The sequence below is a fragment of the Mobula birostris genome, chromosome 7 (assembly GCF_030028105.1).
Source record: "Mobula birostris isolate sMobBir1 chromosome 7, sMobBir1.hap1, whole genome shotgun sequence".
Classification (NCBI taxonomy): Eukaryota; Metazoa; Chordata; class Chondrichthyes; order Myliobatiformes; family Myliobatidae; genus Mobula; species Mobula birostris.
Genome location: NC_092376.1, coordinates 27,798,515 through 27,815,169, shown reverse-complemented (window position 1 = coordinate 27,815,169; position 16,655 = coordinate 27,798,515). Strand labels below are relative to the sequence as shown.

Genomic DNA, 16,655 nt, shown 5'->3' with positions numbered 1-16,655 from the left:
GCATCTAAGCAGATAAACCATGATTTTACTGAATGGTAGAGCACATATGATGAGTCAAATAGCCTATTCCAGATTCTTCCAAAACATTTATTACCTGTTTAATATGAAAGACAATTTCAATACTGAGTTCACCTTAAAACATACAGTTTCTGCTAAAGCATGTCACAATGACACAGGAATATGCTTTAACAGCTTGTCTTTATCTACAAAGGAGAGAGGAAAGAGCCACCTCTATTTCAATTGGAAGTCACCAGAGCAAACCAAGTATGTCTTCTGATCAGAAATGAAGAATGACAGCCAAGTAGCAAGCAGTGGATGATCAGCCATGATCACAGTGAATGGCGGTGCTGGCTCAAAGGGCCGAATGGCCCACTCCACACCTATTGGCTATGACTTGATAATAAATAATAAAATGAAAATCCGGAGGGCAAGTGAACAAGGGTGCATTCAAACGGGTGCAACAGGAAGACTCCAGGGGAAAAATTCACTAGTGATAGTGTCACACCTAGCAGAAAGCACCATTGTTCTGGTGGTGGAACAATTGCTGAGGGTAATTACAATGCCTGGGAACGGTGCATTTATTCTCAGAGAAGCAAACGTTTGTTATCTTCCTTCCTTGATAAAGATGGGAAGTGGGGCTATTGTCTGTAGTTTGCACAGTTTCTTGCATAATGAAGCAATCCGAGGCTACTAAACAAGACAAAGGACAAAAGCCCATGGCATTACAGGAAACGTACTAGCATGGACAAAAGACTGGCTGACTGACAGAGCAAAGAATGGGAATAAAAGAGGCTTTTTCTGGTTGGCTGCTACTGTTCTGCTAGGGTTACTGCTGGATCCACTACCTTTCACGATAAATAATGATTTGGGTGATGGAACTGATGGCTTTGTGGCTACATACAAAGACAAGTGGAGGGGCAGATAGTGTTGAGGAAGCAGAGGGTCGGCAAAAGGACTTTGACAAATTAGGAGAATGGGCAATGAAATGGTAGGTGAAAAATAGTGTAGGGAAGGGCATAGTAATGCACTTTGGTAGAAGGAATTAGGTATAGACCACTTTCTAAAGGAGTAAATTCAGAAGTTGGAGATGCAAATGGATTTGGAAGTCCAGGTACAGGATCCCTCAAGGTTAACTTGTAGGTTGGGTTGTTAAGTAAGGAAGGCAAATGCAATGTTAGCATTCACTGTGAGAGAAATAGAATATAAAATCAAGAATGTAATACTGAGACTTTCAGGCATTGGTCAGTATCAAGAGCAGTTTTAGGCCCCATATCTAAAAGATATTCGGCATTGGAGAGGTCCAGTGAAGTTTAATGAGAATGATTCTGGGAATGAAAAGGTTAATGAATGAGAAGCATTTAGTGGCTCTGGGCCTGTGCTCACTGGAGTTTTGAAGAATGTTGGGGGGGGGGGGAAGAGAGAAGAAGTCTCAGAAACCTAGCAAATATCAAAAAATCTAGATAGAGTGGATGTGGAGAGGATGCTTCCAATAGTTGGAACAAAGATGAGAAGGAATTTCTTTAACCAGAGGGTGGTGAATCTGTGCATTCACTGACTCAGACAGCTGTGGTGGTCAAGTTATTGAGTATATTCAAAGCAGAGGTTGACAGATTCTTGATTAGTTAAGTTGTCAAAGGTTAGAGGGAGAAGGCAGGAGAATGGGCTTGAGAGGGAAAATAAATCATCTATGATTGAATGGTGGAGAAGATAAATGGATTAATTCAGCTCCTATGTGATGTGGTCTTAAAATCAAGAAGCAGAAATGCCTGGGTAACCACAATTTGTGTTAATCAACAAAGCTGACTTTTGAACCATACAAGTATCAGGTAATGACCATCTCAAAGGGTGCTTTATTTCACCTCTTGACACTTAATTCCAATACCACTTCTAAACTCCCTATCATCAGCATGTCAAACCAGTACTGACTAGGGACACACAGACAAGTTAAAAAATATATACCCATGCAATCTAATAGAAATTGGCAAATTGGATCCAAAATTGAGTCAGAGAAAGGAAATGCAATGGTTGACAGTTTCAATATTGAAGGCCATTATCAGTAGAATTCCACAGGGCTGAGTACTTGGTCCCTTGGATTTTGTAATGTTTTAGATACAGTTATAGACAAGTTAAAAATTTAGCCATATGGCGACCAATAAGAAAAAAATGTTACTGCAGGAAGATATAGATGGTCTGGTCATCTAAGCAGAAAGTTGACAAATGGAATCTAATCCAAAGGCATGACTGATGCTGTGTTTTGAGAAACGTAAATAAGGCAGGAGAACAGAAACTTATTGTTATGATATGAGTGATGTTGAGACATATGGGAATACAAGCCTACCTCCACATCTATTAAAGGTAGCAAGACAAATCAATAAGGTAGTTAAATGGGCATACCAAGTGTTTTCCTTGGTTAGCCGAGGCCTAGATGTTAAGGGTTGGGAGGTTATTTTATACATGTATGCAACAGTAGTTAAAACACTTCTTAACCAGGTTATAGTTCTGGTTACTGTACTGCCGGAAAGTGATTGCACCAGTAAATTGCAGAGGATATTTGAGATTTACCTGTTCTGAAAAACTGCTGCTAGAATGAAAGATTGGATTAGCTAAAATTGTCCCCTTTAGAACAGAGGCAGCTGAAGAGAAACTAACGACATGTATGAAATTATGAGGAGCACAGATAAAGTAAAAGGGAAGGGTTATTTCCCTTGGTAGAATCAAACAACAGGGGTGACATATATTTAAGTGATTGATAAAATAACTGGATGGAAGATGAGAAAATATCCTTTCACCCAGATAATACAGGGTTTGAAACTTACTGCCTTGGTGGTAAAGGCAAAAATTACTTGAAAAGCAACAAAATTTGGGATCACAGACACAGTGCTAAAATATGGGATATGGGGAGGTAATTCCTCTTCAGCTTCACAGAAACAGTGGACCGAATAGTCTCCTGTATCCTAACTTTTCTATGAATCGAGATGCATCAACTACATAAACAGTGTGGTTCCTAGAGCAAACCTTATTCACTGAATGTTGCAACAAATAGGTCACTTCTAGGCTCCAACAAAAACGTGCCACAAACTAGAGTGTGCTGGATCCAAGGGGCATGCCTGCATGGAAGAGCTGTAACAATGCACAAGCAGCTCAACATTACCCAGTACATAACAATCCATTTGATTGGTAGCCATCCAATATCTTGAACATCTAATTCGATACCCCAAGCATTATGGCTGCAACACAGTACAGGATGTGCAGCGACCATCTTTCATTAGGGCTTAATGAAGCAATTGGCCTATCTTTTTTTTTAAAATAACACCTCCCAAACTTACCATTTTCTTCATTTAAAGCAGTTCAGCAGTAAAAATCCTGGAATTACCTAGAATCAGCACACAAACTGCAGTAATGTTCATAAATAGAGGTCTTTCTTTCCCTAAAGCATAATAGGACAGACTAACTTTTTTTCACTTCTATGAAGACATAGCTTAGAAAATTGAACGGGATATTTTGTAATGAGAAATTCCTGCATACAGTTTGAGTTGTTGTTATGCACCAACTGGAGAATTTTGAAAAACATCCTCAATATAATTTAACCCAGGGTAACCATAGTCACAGAAACACAACCAGATTTTCTTCACAGACCTGTTGAGGTTAGGCTATAACGTAAGCAACGAAGGGGATGCACATGCCCATTTGAAGCCAATGTTAGAATAGCAAAAGGCCCCACTCACTTGTAATATCATAGACAACAACTGCAACAGTAGAGTCACGAATGTAGCTAGGAATCAAGCTCCTGAAGCGCTCCTGACCTGCTGTGTCCCATAACTGCAACCGCACCTAGTCACCAGGCAAACAACAGCAAGAAAAGGGAGGAATAAGAATATCAAGGGCTGTTCCCTTTTGAACATGAAAACTTCAAATACCTACTTGTAATATCGTAAACTACTACAGCTGCAGCTGAATCACGGATGTAACTGGGAATAAGGCTACGGAAACGCTCTTGGCCTGCAGTATCCCAGAGCTGAAGCCGTATCTGTGGGATGGGAGAAAAGGTCAAAGAGAACAAAAGCAGTAGCAAGCATTCCAATACAAAAAGGATAAAGTAAAAAAAAGCGCTAATATGAGGGACAACAGAAGTGTAATAGTCAGAGGCTGAAAGATAATTGTGTGGAATTAGCATTAAACGTATCCAACTGGTTCTTGCAGTGTTACACATTAAGGGCTGGAACATTTCTGTCATCCGCACATCTGTACCAAATTAAGCTGCTTTTATTTAGCTGTCAGTGCAGAACTGCAAAGTGGCGGCTCCTGGAGTCTAAAACAACTGGCAATTATCAAGATTAAAAGTTAAGTTGGCCATCATACTAATCCAAGATTTCATGAATTCAGGTATTGACTCCAGTATTAAAATAATTACAGATACAGTCAACAAGACTGTTTTCCCCAATTAAGTGGCTGGATTCCTCACTCGGAAAGTCTGTGGGTTGGAAGCAGCAATTGTATTAACATAGATTTATCCACTTGATCAATGAGACAATGCATGAGTGTTTTCACACCTCCCAAGTATAGCAATGATTCATACAGGAAAAAGGTAGAATAAAAAGGATCTGTTTGGTTTCACTTTTTAAGTTCTTTTTTTAGCCAGTCAATTGCTGCAATTTGTAGATAATGGACAATTTAGCCTCCAAGGAATTTTGATAATGCTTTCATTAAATTTACTATTCCAGATGTCAAACAAATAGTTCTGTTCAGTTTCTGAAATTTCTAATTGTCAAACTGAAACAAGTTTCATTATCTGTTCTGAGCCAGGAAAACACATTAAATTGGACTGGTGTTATTATGCAACAAATGAATTTAGTACTTGGAGCTGTGCCAAAAAAAACTGCTTTAGGTAGCTGCCTCCACTTCAGTCCAGTCATTCCAGAAGGCACACAGATACATTAGTGAAAAAAGAATCTGACTCAGTTGTGGTAGCTCATTTATGTCTGCATTTCTAAACAGCAAGCATCAACAATAAAAGCCCACATAAAATTGGTCGCAAACAACAGGAATCTGCAGATGCTGGAAATTCAAGCAACACACATCAAAGTTGCTGGTGAACGCAGCAGGCCAGGCAGCATCTGTAGGAAGAGGTACAGTCGACGTTTCAGGCCGAGACCGGCACAACAAACCTCAGTTTCTCTCACTCAAAAAATGAGATTAAAACAAATGGATCAAAAACTACGTTGATGCATTCTTCTTGTATCTAACAGAAGAACCCACCTATTCCAAATCAGGTACCTACAAGATCAGTTTCATTAGCCATTGCAGCCAAAGAGCAGATCTTCCAGAACTGAATGGGGTGCCAGTATTCACCACTGGCACAATGCATTTCTTGCACCAGAGAAGTGCTAAAGCAGATTATACCTATCAAAAAATCATTTAATAAAAGATTTTGAAAGCCAATACCCAAGCCTCAGATGTCTCTTCAGCATAGTGAAGTGGCTTGTTGTCAAAACCAGCTCCCATCTGTTTCAGTATCAAACTCGAGAGATTTACACCAGGTAAGAATCTGCAAGTATGCTGCAGGTAAAAGCATGGTCTTCGTATCAATTGAAGAAAGGGCTGAGATGTTGCCACTATCAACAATAATGCAGGTGTGCAAGCCCAAACAGCAGAAGACTTTAGATGTGTTCACAAGCTCCCTCAAAGTGTTTTTTTTTCAGTAAATCTAAAAGGAGAAAAACTGAAGGAGGTTACAGAAAAATTCCAGTAACAGCTGAAAACATCATCATAGAATGAGAGTAGGAAAAAATGGTATCTAAAGGGTTTAAGGGATACACAAAATAATCTGCAGGTGCTGGGGTCAAAGCAGCACTCGCTGGAGGAACTCAGCAGGTCCTTCCCACCCTCCCCCCACCTTCTTTATAGGGCCTCTGCCCCTACCCTCTACAGTCCTGACAGAGAGTTCCGGCCCGAAACGTTGACTGATCGTTTCCACGGATGCTGCCCGACCTGCTGAGTTCCTCCAGCATGTTGTGAGGGTTTAAGGGATAGATTGAGGACTGGCGGACAAGGAGAAACATAATCATGAGCATCACCATTTCAAGTTGGAGGGTACAGGCAAACCTTACAGTCTGGTACAGAAGTGATAAAGATGCAAAAGAGTTAACCATGTTGAGGTGACATTAGGCCAGAAGAGAGCAAAGCTACAAGGGCAAGTATATGCAAATAAAGACTGGAATAAACCTGGAAGCTGAAGGAAATTTGGAATTACTAGTGCAGTAATGCTAAAGCAGAGTTTGCCTCAACCCGAGATGGTGGACAGGAAAGGAATTTGGAAGCAATATCAATAGTGTAAAGTTCGTGGCTAGGGCTACAGTATGCTACTGGTGTGGAATTCCGTGGATAAGCCATTTTCATTAAATGCAAGGTAGTGATCTTCGTGATGTTCACCTAAAAGAAACTGTGCTTCAATGAAGAGGGTGGGAACTATTGAAACAAACACACATGGAGCAGATTTGGAGCCAAATGTACAGACATTCTTGTGAAACTTACACTATGATACATGGATCATGCTACCAAAGCATAACACGAGAAATGGACTTAGTGTGCACAAGAATGATGTTACTGGAGATCAAATGGCTATAGAGTGGGACCAGGCAAAGAAAGCTGAACAATGGAGGATGGAGTTCTGAGGATTTAAATAATCATACTGAAGGATATGGTCAAAGTGAGAAAACGTTGCACATTCACAAAATACATCAATTGTGTTGAGATAGGGTCAGAATGCACCCTTTGATTTAAATGGAACTTTAAAAAAAAGCACTGAATTGTAATAAAAATTGAACTTGGATATGAGGGGAAGAGGAGGTTAGACATGTTTTTGATGGGGACGTGGATTGATGATAGGAGTTTCAAAAGTGTACAGCACTTTCCCAAAATAGCAGATAATTTGAAAGATAAACAAGAAAAATGTATAGTTTGAAGACCAGCGGTATACTAGAATATGCATAAAGAGAGTACAGTTGGATGTCATGAAAACAATGAGCTTGAAGAGATTATATGGAATGATGGCAGAAACCAAATTGAAATGCAAATTCAGGGATTGAATAATGAGAAGACTGGGGAAAGAAAGCATTTGGGGAAAGGTGCAAATTAGTCAACCTATATATGATTGCGACATTTAAAATTGGTTAGTGACTATATGGGCCAAAGATAAACGTTTTCTGCAGACCACAAATGAGGGTATGAAATTATGTACAGTAAAGCTATTATTTGAAAATTGCACTCTGGAAAGATGATGGGCTCCATGTACCAAGCTTTACATTGTGTTCAACACTGAAATAAATACTTTCAATACTTTATTCATGGTTAATTGCCTTTGGGGTGGATGTTCAAGAATAGAAAGTATCACAATATTTGCCAATCTCCGAATAAACTGGAAGGCAAAGGTCAAGATTAAATCTAACTGATATCAACATCATGAAGAAAACATAATGAAACAAGATCAGGAATTGATAAATGACTGTAAACACAAAACTGTACATTATAAAAAATACATGGGAACAATACACTATACTTTTGATAATAAAAAACTTCTGCAAATGAGAAGATATAACAGAAAAAGACAGCCTATACAAAATTGCCAATTTTGTCTATTTAAGGTTCAGTGCACTCTATTACATGCTATTTGGATTCCATAATCATCCATGAATGGATAATAGCAAAACCAAAGGGCATCTCAGAGGCAGGAGATGAACTCCATCTTTAAGAAAACTGCTTCCCTCTTTTAAAGGGAAGTACATCTACTTAGCGCAAGTATAGGCTCTGTCTCACAGGACTCCTGACTTAAATCCTGACAAAGGCACTGTTAAGATCCAGTGGACAATAAGAGTAACTGCAAGACATGAACAACAATCTCACATCTGCATGCTGAACACAACTGAACAGCTTGGTATGAAGAGCTCCAACTTCTCCCTTTCAGAGGAAACTACAGTAAAGTTAGTTATTGCAAAGGCAAATCAAAAAATGCAGATGCTGGAAATCTAAAACTAAAACAGAAATTGCTGGAAATAGTGATCAGGGATGGACTCTTCAATCTGAAATATTAACAATTTCTCTTTCTGCAGATACTGTGTGATCTGCTGAGTGTTTCCAGCATTTGCTAGTTGATTTGATACATCAGAAGCAAAGGACTAAAAGAAGCTCCACATGGAATAAAAGAGGAAAGTGGTCTGCAAAGCAGTTATATTAAAGCTGAAATTAACTGTTGGGTTTTAACAGGATTCAACAGAGACCCGACAACAACTTTAATGAAGCACTTCATCTGACTAAAAGGAAAACCAAAAAATTTTATATAACCATTTGCCCCCAGCTCTGCTCCACAACATCCCATCTCTTACTTCAGTAGTTGGTAAGTAGATAGAGAAGATCCTGAGAGGAAGGACTTATGAACATTTGGAAAGGCATAATATTATTAGGAATAGTCAGCATGGCTTTGTCAAGGGCAGGTCGAGCCTTATAAGCCTGACTGAATTTTTTGAGGATGTGACTAAACACATTGATGAAGGTAGAGCAGTAGATGTAGTGTATATGGATTTCAGCAAGGTAGTTGATAAGGTACCCCATGCAAGGCTTATTGAGAAAGTAAGGAGGCATGGGATCCAAGGGGACATTGCTTTGTGGATCCAGAACTGGCTTGCCCACAGAGGGGAAAGAGTGGTTGCAGACGGGTCATATTCTGCATGGAGGCCAGTGACTAGTGTTGTGCCTCAGGGATCTGTTCTGGGACCCCTACTCTTTGTGATTTTTATAAATGACCTGGATGAGGAAGTGGAGGGATGGGTTAGTAAGTTTGCTGATGACACAGAAGTTGGGGGTGTTGTGGATAGTGTGGAGGGCTGTCAGAGGTTATAGCAGGACACTGATAGGATGCAAAACTGGGCTGAGAAGTGGCAGATGCAGTTCAACCCAGATAAGTGTGAGGTGGTTCATTTTGGTAGGTCATATATGATGGCAGAATATATTACTAATGACAAGACTCTTGGAAGTGTGGAGGATCAGAAGGATCTTGGGGTTCAAGTCCATAGGACATTCAAAGCTGCTGCACAGGTCGACTCTGTGGTTAAGAAGGCATGTGTGAATTAGCCTTCATCAACCATGGGATTGAGTTTAAGAGCCAAGAGGTAATGTTACAGCTATTTAGGACATTGGTCAGACCCCACTTGGAGTACTGTGCTCAGTTCTGGTCACCTCACTATAGAAAGGATGTGGAAACTATAGAAAGGGTTCAGAGGAGATTTGCAAGCATGTTGCCTGAATTGGAGAGCATGCTTTATGAGAATAGGTTGAGTGAACTTTGCCTTTTCTCCTTGGAGCGACAGAGGATGAGAGGTGACCTGATAGAGGTGTATAAGATGATGAGAGGCATTGATCATGTGGATAGTCAGAGGCTCTCCTCCCCCACACCCCCCCCCCAAGGCAGAAATGGCTAACACAAGAGGGCACAGTTTTAAGGTGCTTGGAAGTAGGGGTAAGTTTTTTTTTAAAAATATAGACAGAGTTTTGAGTGTGTGGAATGAGCTGCCAGCTATGGTGGTGGAGGTGGATACAATAGGCTCGTTTAAGAGACTCTTGGATAGGTACATGGAGCTTAGAAAAATAGAGGGCTATGGGTAAGCCTAGGTAATTTCTAAAGCAAGTACATGTTCGGCACAGCATTGTGGACCGAAGGACCTGTATTGTGCTGTAGGTTTTCTATGTTTCCATGTTCTTATATGGCAAATTTATTGTGATCAGTTTTCACTTTACAGAGCAGTGAAAAAACTTAACTTTAAGTTTAAAAAAATGCTTTTAAGTTACTTACTGTTCGATCTTCCAAATACATAGTTTTTGACAAAAAGTCTATTCCGATGGTTGCCTGTAGGGGGAGAATGAAATATTAAAATAAATGTATTTATGACAAAATAGGATCAGCTATGAATTACACAACCAAAACTTGTGACATGGTTTGATCCATGTTTATCAATAATTAATCCCAAAATATTTGAATAACTTTTCCCTTAAGCATAATCTTAACCAAGGGTCTGAAATTAGTTACAATGACAAAATTCACCTACTTTTTTCCATTATGCATTCTAACAGATATAATGAAAACACATTTTTAATAGAAGGGAATTTTTAAAAACATGTGCCTGCAAGATGCAGTTGATTTAACAATTAAGCTACTGAAAAAAGAATGAAATATTCAACCACATGCAATTACTACTTGTCACAAATTAATACTTCCTATTCATAAATTCAACTCAATAGGCTGAAGGTTACATTCAAAGGACAGACAGGTCCATTTTCTTAGATTCAACTTCATTTTATCTACCAATCAACATATTGCATCTGAATTTTCTTTGTTTTAAAATTGTAAACACTCTTAAGCATCCGGGAAAATCCTGAGAATCAACCCATTATTCTTTATGATCAAGCAACACACATAAAAGTTGCTGGTGAACACAACAGGCCAGGCAGCATCTATAGGAAGAGGTACAGTCGACATTTCGGGCCGAGACCCTTTGTCAGGACCTCGGCCTGAAACATCGACTGTACCTCTTCCTAGAGATGCTGCCTGGCCTGCTGTGTTCACCAGCAACTTTTTTGTGTGTTGCTTGAAATTCCAGCATCTGCAGATTTCCTCGTGTTGCATTCTTTATGATCATTCTACTTTGGTGACTTGGCACCTTTATTCACAATTCAGCTAGATCTCAATGGTTACAAAGTTGGACATCAAACAATGAGCTGCAATCCCTAAACAGCACGGTTCAGTGAAGACCTCTGGTAGTTCACATCAGTCACTCACAATCAGCATCGCCCATAGTTCAATCATTTTCCATTTTTGGCTTGCAACTTCCAGCTAATTATTTAAAGTACAAGAAACCCAAACAAACAAATTAATTTTTATTGGATATTTGTGGAATGAATTATGAAGACAAAAAGAACCAGAGATTCTGTAATCTGCTACCAAGTGGGGGAAAAAAAAAAAGCACAAATCTCAGGAATAACTCAGTGAATCAAGCAACATTTGTGGAGGGGAAGAAAAGTACTTTTCACTGTTTTGGACTAAGAGCCTGCATCGAGACTGAGGAAAGATTGCCAATATACAGCAGTACGAGAGAGGAGTGGAGCAGAGCCTGGTGAGTGATAGGTAGAACCAGATGAGGAAGATGATGACCAGCCAGATAAAATAAAATCATGTTGCTTTCACAGAGTTGTGTTTAGGTGGCTTACAGGAAATTGTTACAGAATTAAATCAACATTTTAAACAAATAGTTTAAAACAGGCACCATAAAACAGCTGCAATGCAGATTTAGTACATGGGAGCTGGGATCTATTGCCAACACATTTGCACTGCGTGCCTCCAACTCAAGGATCTTTGACTCAGTTGATGAGCTGGAATCTATGATTCAGACACTGTTCATTTTGTGGGGTGCTACATGGATATGTTTTTCCAGAAGACCATAACAGCCCTGAGCACTGTAGAAATGGTTGGTCAAGATGGCGAAGAAGATCTGAGTTGGCCGGAGGAATGTACAAGTGATAGTAGGAGCTTCAGCCTTTGCACAAATCTAAGATTCTTGCAGAATTTGTGGATGGGAGCAAAATCATCACAACATTGCAGTATTTGAGTTAGGGGAACAAAAGAGAGCACAATAGTAAAGGCAACAGCAATATAGCATAGTTAGTGTTGACATTCGGAGAAGCCTGGATGTTATATATTAATCATGAAAGCTCAGTAAGTAATTAGTAAGGCAAGTGTTATATTGATTTGTACTGCAAGAAGACTTGAGTACAAAAATAGGGATGGCTTTCTCCAATTGGATAGAACACAGTGAAAACAACCTAGAACATTATTTACATGTGGGTAGCAGGTTTAAAGCACAAAATGAGATTAAGCAAATTAGGCCTAAATTTTCATGCAGAGAATGAAAAAGATCTCACCAAAACTTCAAAATAGGTCTGACCAGGTAAATGCTGAGTTTATCGCCCAACGATTTAAACAACTACAACACCTCCGCTCTGTTCTTGAAGCAGTATGACCTGCTTCCACTCTTTCTCCATTTTGAATTATCAGAGCCGAGGAATCCGTGGGATGTTACAATTCAATAAGGTTTTGAGCATATCATCTAATTTTTTTTTTTCCTCTCTGCCTGGAAATTTTCCATTAAAGAACTTGGAACAGAGAGTCAGCAAATGAGGTGGTCTGTCCAACAAAGGCAGCTGATTACAACAAATGCTTCTAAGCTATGGACATTGGCCTAAAGAGGACACCTACCTTCGTATATAGGATTTTGTGCAGGCACAGTTACTACTACTTTTCCACCACCTTGAGATGCCAACTATATTTTAATTTAGAGATACAGCATGGTAACATGCCCTTCCAGCCCAACGAGCCTGCGTTGTTCAATTAATTGACCAAAATACTAAACCCATACATCTTTGGAATGAGGGAGGAAACCCACATGGTCACATGGGAAAAAATAAAAGCTCCTTACAGTCAGCAGTGGAATGGAACCCAGGTCACTGGAGCTGGAATAACATTACACTAACTACTACACCATTATTCTGCCCTTTATATATAGGCATCTCTAAGTCTCATGAGACCATGGATTTGCCTTAGAAGGTTTCCAGGGTGCAGGCCTGGGCATGGTTGTATGGAAGACCAGCAGTTGCCCATGCTGCAAGTCTCCCCTCTCCACACCACCGATGTTGTCTAAGGGAAGGGCATTAGGACCCATACAGCTTGGCACCGGTGTCGTCGCAGAGCAATGTGTGGTTAAGTGCCTTGCTCAAGGACACACACACTGCCTTAGCCAAGGCTCGATCTAGCGACCTTCAGATCATTAGACCGACATCTTAACCACTTGGCCATGTGCCGCCCTACATGCAGCTTTTAAAAACACATCAGAAGGCAAGGATCACTGCTGCCCAATGGATTACAAATACAGTGCAGGTCCAAGGTCTCAAATTCGAATACACTTTAACTCAATTACAGGCTCTGCAGAATTTCATCAATATCTGCCTTCATTAAAAAATAGCTCCCAAAACATGAGAAAGGGTGTGTTTTCCAGAATCTCACTGTGACCCTTTATTGCTAGAAGGCAATATGGTGCTGGAGTAATAGAGCACTACACTACAAGAGCAGCAGGTGTTCTTGCAGATGTTGAGAGGAAGGCATGATCTCTGATACATTTCTGCAAACATCAGCAATATACTGGAGTTTGGCTGTTAAGCATGAGGAAATAAAAGTGCCATCTGCATACTGCAGCTAAACCACTGAAATTGGATGACTCGATTCTAAAGAGGCTGAACAGTTCCCATTAGTTTTCAAGATTAGGTCTTCTGCCACAAAAAGTCTACTGGAGCTGAGGGCAACATCATGCCAAAAAAGCAAGTTGAAAACGCAATTCAAAGGTAAGCAACTGTTTATTTTGGTACAAAGAAATGGCAGATGGATTTTAACCCAGCCAAATGTGAAGATCAAATATAAAGAGACTGTACGCTGTTAATAGCAAGACCCTTAAAAGTATTAATGTGCAGAAGGGTATTGGGTCCATGTCCATAGTGCACGGGAAGTTGATTGGGAGATAAAAGTGACACAAGGCATGCTTGCCTTTATTAGTCAGGTATCATGTTCAACAGTCAGGAAGTTGTGTTGCAGCTTTATAAAACACTAGTTAGGATGCCTTGAAATATTGCATTCAGCTTTGGTTTCCCCACTATAGGAAGAATGTCAAGGGTTTGGAGAGGACGCAGAAGTAGTTTACCAGGATGCTGCCTGGATTAGAGGGCACCAGCTCCAAGCAGAGACTGGACAAATTTGTAATGTTTACTCTGGGGCAGCAGAGCCTCAAAGAAGATCTGATAAAGGCTTACAAGATTATGAGAGGCAAAGGCAGAGCAAACATTATGGATAATGCTAATCTTAATTCAGCACAACAGTGGGCACAAAAGCTCGCTCCTGTTCTTGCACTCTATTTCAGTTTTTAAATTATGCTCCTACATCTTATGGTCTTGGTGAAGAGGTGGAAACAGCATTAAGCTAAGGCAAGGCAAGAATTTTCCATTAAAGGGGCAGTAATGGCAGTCAAAGTGATACGCCTCTCCTACAAAACATGGGAAAATCACTGAGTGGATTCATTGGGGCACATAATAGAAGCTTTTAAAATTACATAATTACGTATGTGTGTTTAAAACACAGAGTGATAGATACCTGGAACGTGGTTAAGTGGTATTTCAATAGGCAACTAACTAGGCAGGAGATGGAGGGATACAGACCAAGAGCACTGGGAGGTGGGTTAGTTTAAAATGGCATCAGGTTCAGATTAGTATATTCGCCTGTCATGAAGCAAACACAAGATGGAGATGAATTTCTCCGGACAACCACCTTGAGTCAAAGGTTTAAGTGAAGCTGCAGGAGGGAGCTCACAGAATTGTTCAAGTTTAACTATCATTTAACCATATGTGAACACAGCCAAAAGAAACAGTATTCCTCTGGGACTATGATACAAAACAGTACCAACAGTCATACACTGCACAAGGCACATATAAAACATACAATAGCAGTAAACGTAGTCACACATGTAACACGCTGTAAGGTTTCACTGCTAATGTAATGGCCTAAGGTTTCAATACTAAGGTAATGGTTTCTCTGTAGCAGCAATGCTTGGGTTATGACTAGAGATAACGGGGCTTTGGAATATGTGCTATCCAATGAGAGGAATGTTGTTCTTTCTTGTGGATCTGGGAGCAGAGATTTTGTGGTCTTTTGTCGGGGAGAGGTGAGGAGAGAAGACGCAAATGGAGAGAGTTGGTAGACGGCCAGACGGAGTGGACTGGAAGCAAGGGTCCGAGGGTTGGCTACACTCGGAGGAGGTCAACAGGGAACCAGTGAACTGAACCATGAGCTCCAATGTCGCGCATTAGACTGTTTCACGAGAATGGGTCTTTTTTTTTGTTTCTTTACTAATCCTATAGTCAAATTAAGAATTATAAAGCTCAATCATTTAATCACATATTGTGTACTGCTTGTTATTTCATGGTACTGATTTGTAACAGGGTTCACATCACGCAGCATACACCCAAACAAGATTTAAATTTGGTCAGGCCGGAGGCTGTCTTCCCCTAGATTAAGTCGCTAGTCAAACCGAGAATTACACACAAAAAAGAACAGCCCCAGTTCCTGAGTGACATGTCCTGTAAGTTGATGGTGTTGTCGGCAAGAACAGGCTCTCAGCACTACACAGATGGACACAAGCACCCAATCCAGCTCGTCTTCCACCTAGTGAACACTGGAGAGCAGCACCGACAGCAAGGGCCAGCCCCCAATCCAGTATTTCCCCTCCTGGACAGCTGCAACAGGCAAGCCGTAGTCCTCACTACTACCCAGGTCACGCAGCTCCCCCACCATCAGTCACACCAATAAACCAGTGAACCAGACTTGCAGTGTTTTAGATTACCAATGTGTAACAGGGCTTGCATTTACAAGAAAACGGTCCAAAACAATCACTCACTGCCTTTGCGCACCATCTCTGACACCTTTCTGTAGCAGGCGGCAACATGGTCCACACTAAGTCTAGCTCCTCGATTAACAAGCTACTCACTGATGGAATAGACCTGCAGTACTTGAAATTCTTAATGTCCAGCATTGCCTTGCAATCGTAAAGAAGTACATAAAAAATAACAAAGACCTTTCTTTGGTTGTTCCTGAAGAGGTTGCTGCGTCCAAGCGTGCCATTATCTTACCGGAGAAGATGGTGGGATGCTCACCTTCTCTTTAGGCAAGATGGCCATAGAAACAGGGTTCTTTGGCCCAACTCATTCATGCCAACTTATGTATATTCACCTTATCCCAATGATTCAGAAGCACTCCTGGGTCACTGGGAAGAGGCAGCTAAGAAGGATCTGCTGATGATTTTCCTTGTAGCAGGCAGATCCTTTTATAGTTATCAATCAGATCACCTTCCTTAAAGAAAAGAAAATGCTGGAATTCTCAGTATGTCAGGTACTATCAGTGAAAAGTGCAAGAGTTAATATTTCAGGTACAAAATCCTTCATCAGAACTGAAAAAGGAGAATCGGAATTAGGTTTAATATCATCAGCATATGTCATGAAATTTGTTGTCTTTGTGGCAGCGGTACAATACGATACATAATAGAGAGAAAAACTGAATTACAATAAATATTATGTATTTAATAGTTAAGTACTGCAAAAATAATTAAAAAGAAAAAAAAGTAGTGGGGTAGTTTTCACAGCTTCACTGTCCATTCAGATACCAGATGGCAGAGAGGAAGGAGCTGTTCCTGAACCACTGAGTGTGCGCACTCAGGCTCCTCTTCCTCCTTCCTGATGTTAGCAATGAGAATAGGTCATGTCCTGGGTGACCAGGGTCCTTAATGATGGATGCTGCCTTTTCGCTCTTCGAAGATGTCCTGGATACTACTGAGGCTAGTGCCCACGAAGGAAGTGACAGTTTACAACTCTCTGCAGCTTATTTCGATCCCGTGCCGTAGGCCAACCCACCCTCCACCCCTCCTATAACAGGGAATGAATCAGCCGCCAGTCAGAATGCCCTCCATGGTACATCTGTAGAAACTTGCAAGTGTCTTTGATGACATACCAAATCTTTTCAA

General features: G+C 40.5%; 1 protein-coding gene across 4 annotated transcripts in view; it reads right to left on the bottom strand.

The window, feature by feature from the left end:
• rab6a (RAB6A, member RAS oncogene family) overlaps positions 1–16,655 on the bottom strand; it is an 87,013-nt gene that overhangs the window by 25,961 nt on the left and 44,397 nt on the right. For 3 of the 4 annotated variants that reach the window (XM_072262807.1, XM_072262808.1, XM_072262805.1), the window contains exons 3-4: positions 9,842–9,895; positions 3,726–3,831 (exon numbers count right to left, since the gene is read on the bottom strand). In XM_072262807.1, the coding sequence (XP_072118908.1) occupies positions 3,726–3,831; positions 9,842–9,895 (160 nt within the window). Of the gene's footprint in view, positions 1–3,725; positions 3,832–3,921; positions 4,028–9,841; positions 9,896–16,655 lie in introns of all 4 variants that reach the window. The other variant, XM_072262806.1, reaches the window with a different exon arrangement.